We start from the raw sequence: 18,629 nt of genomic DNA, 5'->3' as shown, positions 1-18,629 counted from the left end.
GGACAGAAGAGGGGATGGTCTCCAGGCAGCAGGAGCAAGGGGAGAAAAAGAGGGCTGACAGGGAGGGGTCTCCAGGAGCCTGGGAAGCAGGCGTCCCGCAGGTGGGAAGCTGGCAGTGCCCACCGTCCCAGTGGGAGCGAGTCTGGGAGGGGGTAGGCGGGAGAGTCTGGGAACAGGGGCTGGGCAGGAGGGCCAGGAAAGATTCACTCTCCCTGGCTTGTGAAAGACTCCCCACCCCATGCCTTCTGGGACTTCAGAGCCAAGCTCATTCACATGCAAATCCCCTCAGGGACTGGGAGGCTGGGCCTCAAACTGTTCGGAGCTGGAAAACAGTCCAAGGACAAGAAAACACAGCACGGTTGTGTTCTTCTGCAGCAGAGGCAGCCTGGCTCAAGGTATGTCACAGTCGGGACGGGGGTGAAAGCAGTGATTGAGTAAGAGCTGAGGGCAATGAGGGGACCTGCCACAGGCCAGTGTCACCAGGCTGAGTTCCTGGGAATGTGTGAGCTGGCGTGTTCCTCTGCCACCACCAAGGACCCTGTCCGGCCCCAGCCTATACGAACATCCTCAGATCTTCACGTGGAAACCCTCACAGAGCGCTGGAATAAGGACCAGATGACCTGGGTTCTGGTTCCCCCTCTGCCTCTCCTATGTCAGGGGTCACTTGTCACTTGAACCTCCCCAGGCAGTAAGTAGTATGCCAGAGCTGGCTCGTATCTGTTTATAAGCACAAACTGTCAACTTTTCAGAGATTTGGGGACCCTGTTGTTGAACACAGCCATCATTCGAAATTGGGTTTCATAAAGTTGCAATTAATTAAATTGTATTAAAGACAAATTATACAAAAACTCATCCTCTCCTATTTTTAGCATTTGACTGTTACCTCTGCACTCGACGTAATTACCGTCTAGCATATCTGAATGGTGCGTGGTGCGTGGTGCGCTACTGAGCATTTCGTCTCCTCCCCGGTCCCAGAGCCACTTGTTAATCATTTACAAGCACACCGTCTTCGGGCCTCCGTGTTCACAAACATCTAAGGTGGGGACAGTATATAATGCTGTCCTCTGAAGAGTCAAGAGGTCATGAAACATGGCATGGAAAGAGCTTGTAAAGTCTGTCATTCATTGCCTGTCAGCACTGAGCAGGGGCCTTACCTCCCAGCCCTCTGGTGATCTGGCCCTCCTTCCCTGCTCCCGACCTGCACCTCTCTGTCTCCACTTCTCGTCCCTGTCCCTCCTGCTCCAGTCACACTGCCCCCTTGCTGCTTTTCAGACACACCAGCCACTTGCCCACCTCAGGGTCTTTGCACTCGCTGTTCCCTCTGGTTGGACAGGTTTTTGCCAGAAAGCCACGCAGCGAACTTCCTCAGCTTTTTCAAGTCTTTTCTCAACTGTCACCCTGTCATTGAGGACTACCCTGACCAACATATTTAAATCACAGCCCTCACCCCTCCTCACACAGTCCCTCTCTATCCTGCTCTATTGCACTTCTTTGCCTATCACCTTACTACTCGCTGTAGACGTTATCTGTGGATTGTGTTTAGTGTTTATTATGTTTCCCCCAATGCAATATAAGCATCCTGCTGGCAGGGATTTCTGTATGTTTTAATTACTGCTATACCCTAAGCTCTAGTAAATAGTAGGCATTCAGTAAATATTCGCTGAATAGATGAATAAACGAATACCTCCCATTCCCTACCTTTTTCCTTTATGAGCACACCAAAGGAAATTCAAGCTCTGCTTCTTACCGAGATCTATCAGAAAGCAGCCTGTGTCCACACGAGCATGCAGATTTGCACACCAGGTGCATGGGCACCCCAGAGCACTCCCACTTCACACTCATCTGAGCTCACCCGTGTGCTCTGTCCCAGCACTGGGACCTCCCTTCTGTTTTCCACCACCCAGAGCCTGTGCTGTTGGCACTTCCTGCCTAAAATGAGCTTTGGTCACACTTTTCTGAAGCTCATTTCCACTTTCTGACTCCCGTGTGCCTAGAATCGGAATCTGCTATCTCAGGAGTGGAAGAATCCCCCTAGGGACTACAACTGAAATTCATGAGAAACATCTCTCCTTTTCTCGTTTCCTTCAGGGGCCAAGGCCGCCTGTCTAATCCCAGAGAATTAGCAGAGCTGCTGCTGTTGCTGGGGTCAGCCACAGCCTGAAGGTCGAGGGCATGTTCTGAGTAAACACAGAGCACTGCACAGAAGTTAGGAGCCTGGGGGTCAGGGAAGTCAGCCTTGGAGCAGGGCCCTGGGAGGGACTTATCTCTCAATAACACAGCAGGATGCAGACTGACCCAGCGAGGCCTGGGGAAGGGAGCACTGGACTGGGAGTGGTAGGCCATCAGAACTGGAAGGGCTTGGAGAGGCCGGCAAGTCCACTTTCCTCCCTGGGCAGATGGGGAAACTGAGGCCCAGAGCAGGGAGCTCACTTGTGCAGCATCTCAGTAGGAGTCAGTGGCTGACTTCTAGACCAGAGCCCCTTCCTTGTGCTCCATGCTGGGAGCCATAGGCCTTCTCCTGCTCTGCCCCGAGACTGTGCTGACTGCCCGGAGCTCCCGGGGCTGACGGTCTACGAGAACGAGCTGGAGCTCAGCTTTAGGGCTTGTGTGCCACCAACGGATAAATCAAGTACTCTCATCCCTCACAGCTCACTCTCTATTTCTTGTTATTTCTGTAAAATGTTTTTCCTCTCAAAGTTAGGATAAAAGAGAAAGTTCTTTAACAAAATCTAGACAACACAAGGACCCTCAGGGACCTTCTGTTTTATAAATTTTACTAAATTACCCTGACTGGCAGTGTTGCCTTAGGAATAATACATAACCAGGAAGCACACCAAGGTCTCTTCCAGGACAAATGTGTTCTAACAGAGAAGGACTACATGGAGAGATGAAATTATGACTTGGGGGGTAAGCAGACCAGGGGCTGAGAACTATAGAGACTAGACAAATCCACTCAGGTTCTTTGTGCTGTTTCTCTTTTCTTTTCTTTTTTTTAAATAGGTTCCATGCCCCCTGTGGGACTTGAACACCCTGAGATCAAGACCTGAGCTGAGATCGAGAGTTGGATGCTTAACTGACTGAGCGACCCGGGTGCCCCTGTGCTATTTCTTTTGCTATAAATGAGATGTAATCATCCCGGCTCTTCCTATTCCACGAGAATCAAGTGTGGCAATAAATTAGAAACTGCATTAATGTGTGTTACTACAAGGTAAACACACAGGGGAAATAACCTCTTGTATCTGATTGGTCCTTTCAAAGTACTTTTCCATAAATTGTCTGAAAATACTGAGCGACATGAGCAAGGTCATAGAGAGCCAGTTAGTGGTATAGTCAGAGCAGATGAGAAAAATGATGTTCATTGAGCACCTGGTGACAACAGCATGCACTTTATTACTCACAGCGCCTCCATCATTACCGCTCGAACAGTATTGCTGAATGAATTACATATGTGCTGGACATATGTCATGAAAACATTTGCCTCATTTGGCAATAAGCCCACGAGATAGGTATTATTATTATTATCCCCATTTTACAGTAAGAGGTGGAGGCAGGACCTACCCCAGGTCCTTCTGGGTCTAAAGCCTGATCTGGAAACCGTTGGGCATGCTTGCCTCTTGCAGTAGGAATTTCACTTACAGCCAGCATTTCATTTAAATCCTCCCACAGGGGCGCCTGGGTGGCTCAGTCAGTTAAGCGTCTGCCTTCGGCTCAGGTCATGATCCCAGGGCCCTGGGATGGAGCCCTGCGTCGGGCTCCTCGCTCAGTGAGGAGCCTGCTTTGCCCTCTCCTGCTCCCCCTGCTTGTGCTCTCTCTCTGTCAAATAAATAAATAAAATCTTAAAAAAAAAAAAATCCTCCCACAACCTGTGAGGAACTTCTTCTTCTTTTTCTTTTTTGTAACTGATAAAACCGATGCTTAGGGAGATCGAGAAGCTTAGGGAATTGCACTGTGAACTCCTATTTACCCTTCAAGACTTACCTCAAACATCCAAAGCCTTTCCTGAACACCCAGGAATGACTACTCACCATCTTTATACTGCCTCACATCCTTTGTGTTACTTTGCGCAGCTTTAATTTATTAATTAGATATTTGTCTCATGACACACCGTGAAATTGCAAATTCCTCGAGGGCAGGTATTGTCTCACTCACGTTCGTGGGCCCTGTCTTTGGTGCAGTGTCCAGCTTCCAGTAGGTTCTTACTGAGATTCTTAGGCTTCATTCCATAGATAGCAGGGAGCCATATAAGGATTTGAGAGTGTCACAATCAAAGAAATGTTTTAAGAAGATCTCTCTGGACACGTGCCTCTAGAAGGTGGACTGGATGGGGACAGACTGACAGCCGGTAGACATTTAGGAGACAATGGCAATAGACTAGGTGAGAGGGATAAGACTGGAACGAAGGCGCGAACAGTGGGAAGCATGGGGGAAATGTTGAGTAGGTCAAGGTTAGAGGCTTGACAGGAGAAGTGGGTGACTTTGCACGAGCAGCTAACAGAAGCCAGGGGAGTTGTGAGAGAGAATAAAAGCCAAATGCAGGTTCTTATTATCTCTTTTTCCAGTGAACAGACGTTGTGAAATGAACTTGAAGATAGGGTGTGTGTGACTATGGGATTCCCTCTGTGGTTCTGTTTTCTCAGTACATCTTTCCGTGACTATGGCTCTGGGGCCCCTTTCTAGGCACGAGTCACCACTTCCTCTGATGCCCAACCAAAGGAACTAATTTGTTATATTCCTAGGGAAAAAGGTCCTTCTGGACATACTCAAAGACAGTGCTCTATTATACTGAAGAGAGTGGCTAAATTTGACTATAGGCAATGTTTGCCTTATATCACACTTACTTACATTTACATTACCTTAAAAACCTAAGCACCCACAAGATGGGACTTCACTGTCATTTAATTAATTAATTTTTTTTAAAGAAGAAAAGACTGAGAGTCTTGAGATATAAATTCTGGTCCCAGTGTGGCCCTGACCACTGAATTGTCCTTCCCTAGGCTTTGGTCATGATGGTCATAGAGTTGAACCGTAATTTCTGAGGTCTTAGATGCACAGAATATCAGGGCTAGGGTGTCTTCGGAGACCGTTGGCTTCAACTTCCTGTATTTGAGAGAAGAGGAAGTGGAGTCCCCTCCAGAAATATTCACTCGCCCAAGGCTCATTAGTGGAGAATGACCCCAAGAAACCAGCCCTCCTGACTCCCCAGCCAGCGTCTGTGCTCTGCCCCTCGCCTACAGCATTAACCGCCTGTGACCCATAAGCCTCATCCGTGCACGGCAGGGACCCACACATTGCAGCCACGTTCCAAGGAAGCAGATGCTCCTGCAGATGTGCACTCGCCTTGAAGACTGAGGACTGCGGGAAATCAGGCCGGAGAGGAATTTTCATAAAACGAGAGCATCTGGACCGCAGCCTTGGGGTACTGCTCTTCTTCAAGCTACTGAAATACAGAGTCAGCTGTTCCATTATTGTCACCCCGATGGGCCGGGCTGGGAAGGGCCAGAAAGGGTCCTGGTGAGCTGGAGGGTGCTTTAAATCTACTCCTTGGCCTGCCAGGGGAACTCAGTCACAGAGTGAAAAAGCCTCCAAATAGGGGCTACTATCGCATCAAATGGAAATCAGTGATATTTAAAGTTGCTTGGGAAAGGACAGTGGTGGCGTGGTGTGTTTACAGGTTTGCTTTGAATGACATGTCACTAAGGCAACCCCAGAAGACGGTAGGCTCTTATTGGATTGCTTATGGGCCACGGAACTTGGAGAAGTGGATGTTGTAACATATTATTACCAGTTTTTGGCATTATCCTAACTAGGATAATGAGGGTTTGGTGGGGTCATCTGGACAGTTCTGGCAGAAGGAGTAGGATTAGAGTCCAGGAATTTAAGGGACTTAAGGGATCATCTCATGTCACCCCCTCATGGAACAGATGAGAAAACGGGATTTTGGAGAGGGATGATGACTTATCCGGGAATGACATGGCATGCACCTGCTTTATTCCTGCTCTCAATCACAGCCAGGAAAGGCACACATTCTGGGGGCAGAGGAGGGGGGCAATTAGAAAAAGTGAATGGGTTTCAACTATATGTGGAAGGCTTCTGGGTTTGGGAGTTCAGAGGCCAAAGTACTCGTCTTGTGCCTGAATTCTGAGCTCCAGGCTCCTCTTCTGTCCGGTGGGCACTAAAGCAATACTCAAGCTGTAAATCCTCTAAGGTAGGACCTTCAGGGTGACTGAGGAGGATGAGTGAGCTGAATGAGCTTCAGAGCCACCTTTGACCTGCTAGCCACTCTTCTGTTTTCTACATCGGGCCTACCAGAAAACTGTTCGAAGAAAACTGGGAGGAAATGTTTGAAAAACAATACTAACCACAGCTATGTGGGATTAGATGAGTCTCCGGAGGGTCGCTACAACTTGACATTCTGTGAGTCCATGACTGCAGGAGAGGAACTCGGCCAGGTGCTTTTGGACAGGAGCACAGGGGTCCGTCTCTACATGAGCACCCGTTGTCAGCCAACCAAGGGGCAGCGTCCCAACTAGGGAGGCCTGCTCAGGCCCCATGGCCGCTGGAACCCCTGCAGGGAGGCTGATGCCAATGCTGGGATGGCATTCTGGAAGGGAGTCAGCACAAGCGGAGAGATACATCTTGTCCTTCTTGCCCAATATGTGAATCCCTTTTTCCAAAGGCATTGTGAGAAGGTGTCTGAAGCAGAGATGCAAGGACTGTAGGGCCCTTCAGGTAGCAGACTGCTTCTTTGCTGTGCCCAGGGGTCATAATCTTATTTGGAGTGAGAGAGTGCTCTAAGATTTTCTTCATTCAGGAGTTAGTGGCAGATCAGGGACTAGCCCAGGCATTTCCTGAATCCCAGGCAAGAATCCAGGACCATGCTATCCTTCCAGGGGACCTACCTCCATCTGCCTGGGCTTTCATGAAGGTGTCTCACTGCTCCTGATAGAAACCATCAATCAGTTTCCAAAATATTCTCCAGCCAGAAAAGCCAAATTTGGATAGAATGTTCACCAGGGTCTTTAATTCAGTGTCAGAAGAGGTCTTCATATTCTATCATCATTGCCCTTGAAAAGTACCTTTTTTTTTTTTTCCATTACAAAATGCAGCTGATGTCAGCTCCTTAATCTGCCTTGCCAGGAGGTTCAGTTTATTAGGGACAAAGGAATGAGTTAAATCCTCTGTTGTGTGTTTATTATCTCTAGAAGGGAATCCTAACAAGGTCAAGCTTGGCAGCTGTCTGAAGAAGCGGAAAACTTGTGAGAAATGATTGCTTAGTGTATATGAATTGAGAGTCAATTCCTCAGGTGGAGGAAGGGGGTGGATAATGAAAGTAAGTTATTGTTACAATTCAAGAAAAAAAAATTCTGTAATGTCCATAGTCTTAAAAGCCTCAGCTACTAGTAAAAGCAAGTGTTTTCACTGAAAAAAAATTCTAGATGGGTGACATGTTTGAAAATAGACAAGAAAGCAGTTAGGAAGTTCACATCTAGCCTTGTTTAAATCTTGGAACTTACTGTCGTATTAAGCCAATGTTTGGTCATTTTCCTTCGGGTTAAGTCCATTTTCTAATCCAAATATTTGAGAATGCCACAGTTTTATGACCAGCATTGGTTGGGGGGATGGGCTGGAGGAGTCGGCTAACCTAATGGTTCCTACCCATAATGCATCTTCTCCTGGAGTCTGGCTCTGGCAGAGGCTAGATTATATCCTGGAAGACATAACTAACATGTTTGTCAGAAATTTCACTTTATGATGATGAATATGTAGTCTTGAACACAAGTCTCCTTGCTGGATCCTTGTGACTCTGAAAAGTTGGCTCCATTTTTAATGAATTCATGGACACTATATATCAGTCTAGATGGCCAGCCCACATCATCTCCCAGAGCAACCAGCCCACCCCACCTTCCTCATTCTGTATCCATCAGTCTTTTTGTGTCCTTACTCTTTTCCATCTTATGCAATGGCTACTTTGCTAGGCTCATCTCTCTTTGTAAGGGACCAGATCTTTTGTATCTTTAAATTCTCGCAGTCCTCAGCCCAGGACATTCACAGAAGGGCAGCATCCCACTGAACGGTGGTTCTCAGATTAGGAGATTTTGTCCCTCTGGGGATATGGGCAACCTCTAGAGACATTTTTGGTTGTCACAACTGGTGGGAGAGTGATATTGGTATCTAGTGAGTAGAAGCCAGGGATGCTGCTAAAAATCCTATAATTCTCAAAACAGCTTTCCTCAGCAAAGAATTATCTGGCTCAAAATATCAATAGTGTTGAAGCTAAGAAACTCTGTCAAAGAGCATCAATTTGGGACAGTTTTTAGTCACAGGAACCTTGTTGTAAATGAGATATTTGATGCAGACCCAACATATAAAATAAACAATACCCAACATTTAAAATGAGTTTAAGCAGGGTGGGGGTTCATAGTCCCACTTCTCGGCCCCCTTTCTCCCCCCAGCAGTAGTCTTATAAGCCCCTGCAGTATCCTGGGGCTCAGTGGAGAGCAACTTGAGAGCAGTTTGGTGTAGCCAAAAGAGCATGGGATTGAAAGTCAGAAGACATGGGTTTGGAAATTGACCCACTGCTTAACTAGCTGTAGCTTCACCTTCTTGGGTTTGTTCCTTTGCCTATGAAGCAGGACAGTAGTAGTACCTGCCTTATAGGATTGTTTTAAAGATGGAATGAGATTACAAGTATAAAACTACATTGTAAACTCACTACTTTGCTGTTGATCAAACATTCTGGTTAATACAAGGTTAACTCTTATTGAATTACCGACTGCGGAGAACAGAGACCACATTAATACTAAAAATATACAAAGTCTACTCTACAGTGGTTTGATGAGAACTTTTCCAGAAAGCCAGAGAGAGCTTAGAAAGTAGGTTCTTAGGCCTCCACATCTTTTTGAGCCAGATACAGCCTTAGTAATTTGATCTCTCAGAAGTACTCCAAACTTTCTCAGCCCCACTTTCAAAGAACAGCTTCCCATCCATGGCATTGTTTGTGGGTTCTCTCTAAATTCCAGGGAATATTGCTTCGATGTTGTAATCATTTCCTGCTCCTCTTCTACATGATTTTTACATCCACCTCTGATGGTGACCCCCCAACCTTGTCCACACCCTTTGCAGAGAAAATCCAAACTCCTTAGCACCACATTCAAGACCCTTCAGAATCTCACCCTAATCCAACCTTCTGATTTCACCGGTACTGTCTACTACTGCATACCCAACCCTTCCCCAGTGCTTGATCATTACTCAGGGAAGTGGGCAATGCTTCCTAATGCCTCAGCTTTGCACATAATTATGGCTGTGCTTCAGTCTAGTTATGCTTACTCTGGGGTCTCTGCCCTTTTCTTTCTGCTTGTAAAAGTGACCTTGGAACAGATGTTAGTGGAAACTTTAAGGACTTTGAGAACAGAAAGAAAAAAGGGAGGTTATGTTTGGCTGAGTTATACATTGCCAGCCTCAGTTTCTCTTGTGGTCCTTTCTAGGTTTATCACTCAGCCTGCACCTAGCATACCACCCCCAACCTTCATTCATCATGTTGTAAATTTGTGTGTCTTCCTCACTGGACTGCTACCCTGGGAGGGTAAGCACAGTATCTAATTCATCTAGGCTTCTCTAACTCCTAGCAGATTCTCCAGTAGAGAACCTGGCTCAGTTAGGGAAAACCAAGGGTCTCACCTTCACATAGTCATATTCACAAAGGTAGGAGGATTCCAGGTTGAAGTGCATGAAGTAAAGCTTGATCCGAAATCCCTCTGGGACAGTGATATTCCAAGTCACCTCTGAATCACTCGGATAGGAGTCTGGATAGCCAGGTGACTGAATCTGGCCAAACATATTGTTAAGCTCCACGGTATGGGCCGAAGCTTTCAACAAGGAGAGGCACAGAGCATGACAGAGAAGGAGCCACCTGAAAGACATGAATGGATCTACTTACATTCATGGACACAGGTCCTCACCCCTTAACTAAGCAGCTAGGAGACCAAGCTCTTGACATATCTCTGCCACTGACCTGCTGTGCTTACTCTTCCCCACCTGGGGCCTTGCTTATCCAGTCTATTCTACAGGGAGATGGTGACTCCATGATTTCTACGGTTTCTTCCAACTATGCTCTTCTGAAGATTTAATAAATATTCAAGTCTCCTAGACAGTCCCCTATTTGGGACTCTGACACTTATTATTTTACTGTTGAGAATGTAAATTTCATAATTAGGTAAAAGTTGATGTCCTTTCAAGGACACCTGGGTGGCTCAGTCAGTTAAGCGTCTTTTTTCAGCTCGGGTCATGATCTCAGGGTCCTGGGATCGAGCCCCACGTCAGGCTCTCTGCTCAGCGGGAGCCTGCTTCTCTCTCTTCCTGCTGCTCCCCCTGCCTGTACCCTCTCTCTCAAATAAATAAATAAAATCTTAACAAAAAAAAAAGTTGATGTCCTTTATTCAACTCGGCTTCATTTAAGAATCAAACTCTTGGTTCAGTTTTGTAAAAAGTAAGTAATAGTGACATGGTAATACTGGGATGAGACTTATACTCAATGATGGGATCTTGCATTACCTTAAACAGATTTAACAAAATCAGTCAAGATATGCAAAGTTTTTAATTAAGAAAGAATAAGCAAAACAAGTTTTTTCCCCCTCTTGGTAAGTATTCTTATAAAAGGATTAGAAAACTACAATGTATTTCCAGCTGTAGGCATCAGAGATAATGGACTGTTAAAAGAATTGCATAAGGAAGGGGCAAGGAAAACTCAATAAAACTTAATGGAACACACCCAAAGTGGCGCAATAATGAGTCAGAATGTCCAAGGCTAGTCAGAACCCTAATGAACAATATGCACCACATTGGGCATCTAATAGATTGCTCCCCCTGCAAGACCCAGTGACCTTGAACTCAAACACCCCAAACCTGGCTCATCAACTTCTTCCCCAAGTCCTATTTATTCCACTTCCTATGTTTTGGAAATCCATCTACTTCTCTCCAGTCTATTAATTTAAACATTCTTATCTGGCCTATTGCTATTGCATCCTAAGTAATCTCCCTGTCCCCCACTTTATACCACTCAGCACTTTTCTGCCGAGGTTGATTTTCTAAAACACACATGTGACCAAGCTGTTTCACTGTGCCTGCAGGATAAAGCATCTGCTCCCAGGATGGCAGATGAGCCTTTTTTGATCTAGTGCTGATCTGCCTGTCCAGCCTCATCTCAGTGCCAACTATGCCCTGGTATGTCATTCTGAAAGTATGCCATGCCTGTGCATGCCTTGGTCCCCTTGCACATAGCCTACCTATTCTTCATCTGCTTGCCTTATTTATCCTTCACCATCCAGCTCAAAGCGTCCTGGGCTATGGAGTATCCTGTACACCTCCAGATTCCACAGCTCCCTGTACGTGCTTCCATTCTGCATCTCTCACACAACACTGCTTTAAACACAGCCCCTGAAGTTAGATGTATTTGGGTTCAAATCCCCATTCTTCTACTTACTGACTGAGAAATCTTGGATAATAGCCTCTCTGAGGCCCAGTTTCCTCGTAAGTCAAATGGGGATTATAATTTCTAATTATAGGACTCACATGAGCATTAGAGATGATGTATATAAAGGACCTAGTATACAGACCTAGTATTAATAGATGGTGAATGAATAAAATGAATAGATGATGAATGAATGAATGAATGAATGAATGAAAGTGGTGCCAGAGCTTTATATAGCCTAAGTCCATGCTGGGAAATTAGACCAGCATCCTCAGATTACAGTAGCTCCCCCTTATCCACAGTTTCCTCTCCGTGGTTTCAGTTATCCATGGTCAGCCTTGGTTCAGAAGCAAGATGATCCTCCTTCTGACATATTGTCCGAAGGTCAGTAATAGCCTAATGTCATAGTGCTTATGTCACTCCCCTCGCTTCATCTCATCACATAGGCATTTTATCATCTCAGTATCATCAGGAGAAGGGTGAGTGCAATACAATTAAGATATTTTGAAAGATAAAATCAACGCACAGAAATCAGTTGCATTCCTATACACTAACAATGAGACAGAAGAAAGAGAAATTAAGAAGTCAATCTCATTTACAATTGCACCCTAAAACCATAATATACCTAGGAATAAACCTAACCAAAGAGGCAAAGGATCTGTACTCAATAAACTATAGAACACTCATGAAAGAAATTGAGGAAGACACAAAGAAACAGAAAAACATTCCATGCTCATGGATTGGAAGAAAAAATATTGTTAAAATGTCCATGCTACCTAGAGCGATCTACACATTCAATGCAATCCCTATCAAAATACCATCCACTTTTTTCACAGAACTGGAACAAATAATCCTAAAATTTGTATGGAACCAGATAAGACCCCGAATAGCCAAAGGAATCTTGAAAAAGAAAACCAAAACTGGTGGCATCACATTTCCGGACTTCAAGCTCTATTACAAAGCTGTCATCATCAAGACAGTATGGTACTGGCACAAAAACAGACACATAGATCAGTGAAACAGAATAGAGAGCCCAGAAATGGACCCTCAATTCTATGGTCAATTAATCTTCGACAAAGCAGGAAAGAATGTCCAATGGAAAAAAGACAGTCTCTTCAACAAATGGTGTTGGAAAAATTGGACAGCCACATGCAGAAGAATGAAATTGGGCCATTTCCTTATACCACACACAAAAATAGAATAAAAATGGATGAAAGACCTAAATGTGAGACAGGAATCCATCAAAATCCTAGAGGAGAACGTAGGCAGAAACCTCTCTGACCTCGGCCACAGCAACTTCCTGCTAGACACATCTCCAAAAGCAAGGGAAACAAAGGCAAAAATGAACTATTGAGACTTCATCAAGATAAAAAGCTTTTGCACAGCAAAGGAAACAGTTGATAAAATCAAAAGACAACCGACAGAATGGGAGAAGATAGTTGCAAATGACATATCAGATACAGGGCTAGTATCCAAAATCTATAAAGAACTTATCAAGCTCAACACCCAAAGAACAAATAATCCAATCAAGAAATGGGCAGAAGGGCTGTCTGGGTGGCTCAGTTGGTTAACCAGCTGCCTTTGGCTCAGGTCATGATCCCAGGGTCCTGGGATCAAGTCCCACATTGGGCTCCTTGCTCAGCAGGGAGCCTGCTTCTCCCTCTGCCTACAGCTCCTCCTGCTTGTACTCTCGCTCACTCTCTCTCTCCCACTCTCGCTCTCTCTAGCAAATAAATACATAAAATCTTAAAAAAAAAAAAAAAAAAGAAATGGGCAGAAGACACGAACAGACATTTCTCCAAAGAAGACATCCAAATGGCCAACAGACACATGAAAAAGTACTCAACATCCGTCGGCATCAGGAAAATACAAATCAAAACCACAGTGAGATACCACCTCACACCAGTCAGAATGGCTAAAATTAACAAGTCAGGAAACGACAGATGTTGGCGAGGATGCGGAAAAAGGAGAACCCTCCTACACTGTTTGTGGGAATGCAAGCTGGTGCAGCCAATCTGGAAAACAGTATGGAGTTTCCTCAGAAAGTTGAAAATAGAGCTACTCTACGACCCAGCAATTGCACTACTGGGTATTTAACCCAAAGATACATATGTAGTGATCTGAAGGGGCACCTGCACCCCAATGTTTATAGCAGCAATGTCCACAATAGTCAAACTATGGAAAGAGCCCAGATGTCCATCGACAGATGAATGGATAAAGAAGATGTGGTATATATATACAATGGGATATTATGCAGCCATCAAAAATGAAATCTTGCCATTTGCAATGACGTGGATAGAACTAGAGGGTATTATGCTAAGTGAAATAAGTCAATCAGAGAAAGACAATTATCATGTGATCTCCCTGATATGTGGAATTTAAGAAACAAAACAGAGGATCATAGGGGAAGAGAGGAAAAAATAAAACAAGGCAAAACCAGAGAGGGAGACAAACCATAAGAGACTCTTAATCATAGGAAACAAACTGAGGGTTGCTGGAGGGGAGGAGAGTGGGGGAATGGGCTAACTGGGTGATGGACATTAAGGAGGGCATGTGATGTAATGAGCACTGGGTATTATATAAGACTGATGAATCACAGGCTTGTACCTCTGAAACCAATAACACATATGTTAATTAATTGTATTTAAATTTAAAAACGTTTTAAAAAAAGATATTTTGAAAGAGATTCCATTCACATAATCTAATTGCAGTATATTGTTACAGTTGTTCTATTTTATTATTAGTTACTATTGTTAATCTCTTACTGTGTCTAATTAATAAATTAAACTTGATCATAGGTATGTATGTATAGGAAATACATTGTGTCTATAGGGCTCCCTGCTATCTGTGGTTTCAGGGGTCCTCTGAGGGTCTTGGAACCTATCCTCCCTGGATAAGCAGGGACTACTGTAATGGTTACACTTTGCTAATCAGAAAGTTGTTTCTCCCTAACTCTCCCTCCCCAGCACACAGATGCTTACATGTATAAATATGCATACACATGAATTTTTGAATATGTAACACAACAAGATAACTGTAAAGATAAATTATCTAGCTGTCTCATATGGTATTTACATGAAAGGTAAATAGGTAAGTGCAAAAAGGCCTAGAAGGATATCACCAGTGTATTAACAGTGGTTCTCTCTCAAGTGGGAGTATGAATGTTTTAAGTTTAATTTTTGTGTATATGTGATGTTCATATTTGTCAAGAAGGACCTTGTACTGTTTTTTTAATAAAAAGAAAATAATGAAGTCTTTAAAATTTTTTTCCAATGTCCCTACAATAGTAACATGTGAGGTTTCAACTGAGGAAACAAAATGTTTTAATCCAATTGCCAGGGTCAATATTTTTTTAAAACCAATCTTGGAGGGAGAGCCTCCAAGGCAGAGAGAAGGGAAGGCAAAGGTCCAAGCTCTCCAGCGAACTCCCAAGAAAGCAGAGTCTAGAAACCTGATCTTTCAGGGCCCACACAGCCCTAATTTTGAGCGAGGAAAGGTACGGATGTTACCAGGGCTGGGAGTTCTGGTTCAGTTCTGCCTGGGAAGGGGAGAGCCCTAGCCTTGGGTCAGAAGAGCTAGTTTCAGGTCCAGCCTTTGACTATATTTATCTGACCCAACTTGGGGAAGCCACGTAAGGTCTCAGTGTCCTCGTCCAGTAAGCGGTGATAATAATGACTCGCCATAGGGCTGCTATCAGAGTAAAGGAGGATTGGAAAGTGCTTTGTTAACCGCCCAGCCCTCAGCAAACATTAGCTATAATTACTCCATCATGCTGCTTCCCGAAAAGCAGAGGTTAGGAAAGAACTTTGGCTCCCAAGCTGGACTTCACTGCAACATCGACACCCAGATTATGCAAGGCTGAAAGGTCAACTTTCTCCATGCCTGCTTTTTCCAGACACATGGAGGAGACTCTGAGCCCCTAATGCTGGTCCTGTCCATGGCTGGCTGCCGACAGCCCCCATTCAGCCCCAAAGGCCCACATGTGGAAGGTAACGGGCCAGTGTGGGAAGAAGCTTTCTGTTCTATTTTGTGTACATCGCCAAACAGTTTCAAACATATGAAACAAATATCTCCTTGCCCATAATGGGCCTGAGCATATGCTTGCTTGCTTTAGGAGCTGCCAATTGAAGAATGTAAGTTGCGGCTTTTGTTTCCCATCACACTTTCTGGATGTTTCTTGCTTCCTATACACCAGGCCCCGGCTGTGAATTCCTGACACCTGCTACCTATTCTCAAGCTAATCAAAACGTTTCACTACAATTGGTTGACATGTCAACCAATATATAAAGCTGGGACTGGATAGGCCCCCTGCAGGAGCAGGCTCTGGGGAGTGCACAAAATGCCCCCGTGTGTCAATGACTGTGGAAGAAGTAGCACTTTGTATCCTCTTCCTTGCCTCCCCTCACTTCAACCTACACTACACCAAGACTGTTTGTGAGAGTTGAAAGCCACTGTGTAAATCCCTTGGACAAGGCCCTTATTTGACAGATGATGAAAAGGATACCCCAAGTAGTGACATGTCATGCCCAACACCATATGGCGAATTAGCTTCAACAGAAGAAGAGAATAACAAAAGCTAACAGAGGGAGCCGCTGGGTCCATGCCCATATCATGTCTAGGCATTTGGCCAAAGCAATTAATCCTGTGAAAAATAATTTAAAAACTCATGGCTTTATGTAGAAATTTTTAAAAAAAGATACTAATAACAAAGCCCCTCTCCAACAAATTCTAGTTTAATTGGTCTGCAGTGAGGTCCAGTCATTGGCACTTTTGAAAGCATCACAGATGATCCTAATGTACCACTAGAATTGAGAGCTATTGGTATAGAATAATACACTTGGTTGAGAGTCTGGTGGAATGTAGTAGAAAAAATCCTGGACTTGGAGTCCAAAGAGTCAAGTTTGAGTGAGAGCCTTTTCAAGATCATCCGTGTGGCTTTGGGCAAGTTGCTTAACTGCTTTTATCCTCACTTCTCCATAAATCCTTACTTCATCTAAAATCTAAAGACCCGATGAGAGAGGCCTATAAAAGTGCTCTACAAACTCTGAAGTGCTGTGTCCCTATGAGGGAGACCCTTTGGAGACTTCTAGTGGAGCACATCTCCACTGATCTGTTGCTGGTCAGCTGAATTCTATTCAGCTAATATTTATTGAATGCCTGATAGGAAACAGACATTATGCTAGGTGCTAGGCATACTAAGGTGAATAAGACATAGATCCTCGGGGCACCTGGGTGTCTCAGTCGTTAGGTGTCTGCCTTCGGCTCAGGTCATGATCCCAGGGTCCTGGGATCGAGCCCCGCATTGGGCTTCCTGCTCAGCGGGAAGCCTGCTTCTCCTTCTCCCTCTCTCGCTGTCTCTCTCTCTGTGTCAAATAAATAAATAAAATCTTAAAAAAAAAAGAGAGACATAGATCCTATACTTAAGGAGCATTCGGTCTTGGAAAAGGAGATAGACATTTGAATAGCAAAATATTATGAAGACGAAGAGAGACGTAGCTCCCAAGAACAGGTATAGCACAAAGGAGAGGATGCTCATTCTGGGGATGTTGGCCAGGCAAGAGGAGATGATGTTTGAGCTGTGGCTTGAACAATGGGGGCCTTTAGGTGGAAAATAAGGGGGGAGAGCTGTTCTGCGCTAAGGGGTGAGTGACACAAAGATACAGAGCTGTTAATCAGTCTGTATGTTGGTATGGCTGGGGCATGGGGTGGTAGGGTAGGATTCTGCTCTCCACAGATCAGTTGAATTGTCACTCCATGTAGATGGACATAAATCCTATCTCTTTCAGGAGAAAGGAAAATGAAGTTAGATGGCAGGCTTAATGTTACAATGGATTTTAAAAGAACAGATCAAATTAACCTTAGAGACTTGATTATTTCTCTGAACTACAGGTAATATGAGCTCAAAGAGTTAACAGAGTCTGAAGCCCCCCTTTGGCCCCAGACCCAGAAAAGTTGCTAGGTGACTTTGCAGAAGAGAAACAAATAGAAACCCTTTTCCAATTGAGAAGAAAATCAGTGAGAAAAGAGGTGCTGAGGGACTCAACACATCTGCAGGGTGTTTTGCTTTTACCTTCCTTTCTTTGGGTATTATTAACAGCATTAACACTTATAAATAGTAAAAATAATTATAGTGGTTGCGTTTTGAGACTTGCAGAGGAAAACTTAGAAGGAATGCCTGGTGAGAAGGATCAAGTAGCTCTAAGTATAGGCTGAGGAATAGGAAATGTTGAGGAGTTTAAAAACAATTAGAATTGAAAGTCCTGGATTTAGAACACCAGAGGCTCCTTTTTTTTTTTTTTTTAATTTGTGGTATCCCTTTAAGAGTCATTTGGTACAATTCATAGCCTGATTCATGCCACCAGCTGCCTCTGATTTCAGTGAGAAATGCAGAAATTTATAGGGAACTGTAAAATGGGGACAGGTTTTTCGTTTTCTAAATTGAGGTTTTAACTGGCAAACTTCTGAAGGTTTAAGAAACCGCAGAGCTGAGCTGTGGGAAGCTGGCTTCTTTTCCGGTCAGAAGAAATAAACACACAAACACATACCTAACTCACAAAGTGTCGGAAGAGATAAACCAATGCTCTTTGCAGAGGAGGAAAACAAAAAATCAGCCTCGTGGGCAACAGGAGGAAAGTCACATTCGCCAGCGGACAGCCCCCTATGCTGGCAGAGGGAGAAACTGAGCCTGGGCAGCGTCGGGCAGGATTTGCACAAAGTCTCCCGCTTCGAGCTGCGTGTCTCCGCAGTCCCAGGGCAGCGCCCAGCCCACATCGCCCTTCTCAAAGCCCCAGGGATTGATGAGAACCCCCTGCAACAGCCACAGGACACACAGGTGAGTCTGCCTGGAGACCAGGGCAAACCTTCCCGGGCTACTTGACACCTGGTTCCTGAAAGGGCCCCCCCATGTCCACTCCTGCCCTGGCACTCACCTCATTTTCCTGCCTGGGGTGCTCCTGGCTGCCTGGCTTCGTTCCCCTCGGCCTGACTTTCCCGTGAGCTTGTCCCCCGTGTGGTGTCAGCGATGCCTTATCTTTGTTCTGAGGTCCCTGTGTGTCTCTGGAATTGGCTGGCATTCTTCATTCAGGTCACGCCTTCCCCTGCCTGCAACAGATCCTCTCTCCCCCTCTCTCCCTCTGCCTCTTCCTCTCTCTCTCTCTCCCTC

General features: G+C 44.9%; 1 protein-coding gene across 10 annotated transcripts in view; it reads right to left on the bottom strand.

Annotated features, from left to right (window-relative positions):
* Positions 1-18,586, bottom strand: part of MASP1 (MBL associated serine protease 1) — a 79,564-nt gene extending 60,978 nt beyond the window's left edge. For 8 of the 10 annotated variants that reach the window (XR_013446080.1, XR_013446091.1, XM_036066719.2 and 5 more), the window contains exons 1-2: positions 18,397-18,526; positions 9,679-9,910 (exon numbers count right to left, since the gene is read on the bottom strand). Coding sequence is in view for 8 of the 10 variants with exons in the window: in XM_036066719.2 (XP_035922612.2) it covers positions 9,679-9,910; positions 18,397-18,401 (237 nt within the window). In the remaining 2 variants the exon portion in view is untranslated. Of the gene's footprint in view, positions 1-9,678; positions 9,922-18,396 lie in introns of those variants that run through there. The other 2 variants (XM_036066717.2, XM_036066716.2) reach the window with 2 other exon arrangements.
* Between the last annotated feature and the right edge of the window lie 43 nt (positions 18,587-18,629).

Source organism: Halichoerus grypus, chromosome 1, assembly GCF_964656455.1.
Source record: "Halichoerus grypus chromosome 1, mHalGry1.hap1.1, whole genome shotgun sequence".
NCBI lineage: Eukaryota > Metazoa > Chordata > Mammalia > Carnivora > Phocidae > Halichoerus > Halichoerus grypus.
The sequence above is the reverse complement of the archived record's forward strand: the minus strand, read 5'-3'. Positions and strand labels throughout refer to the sequence as shown.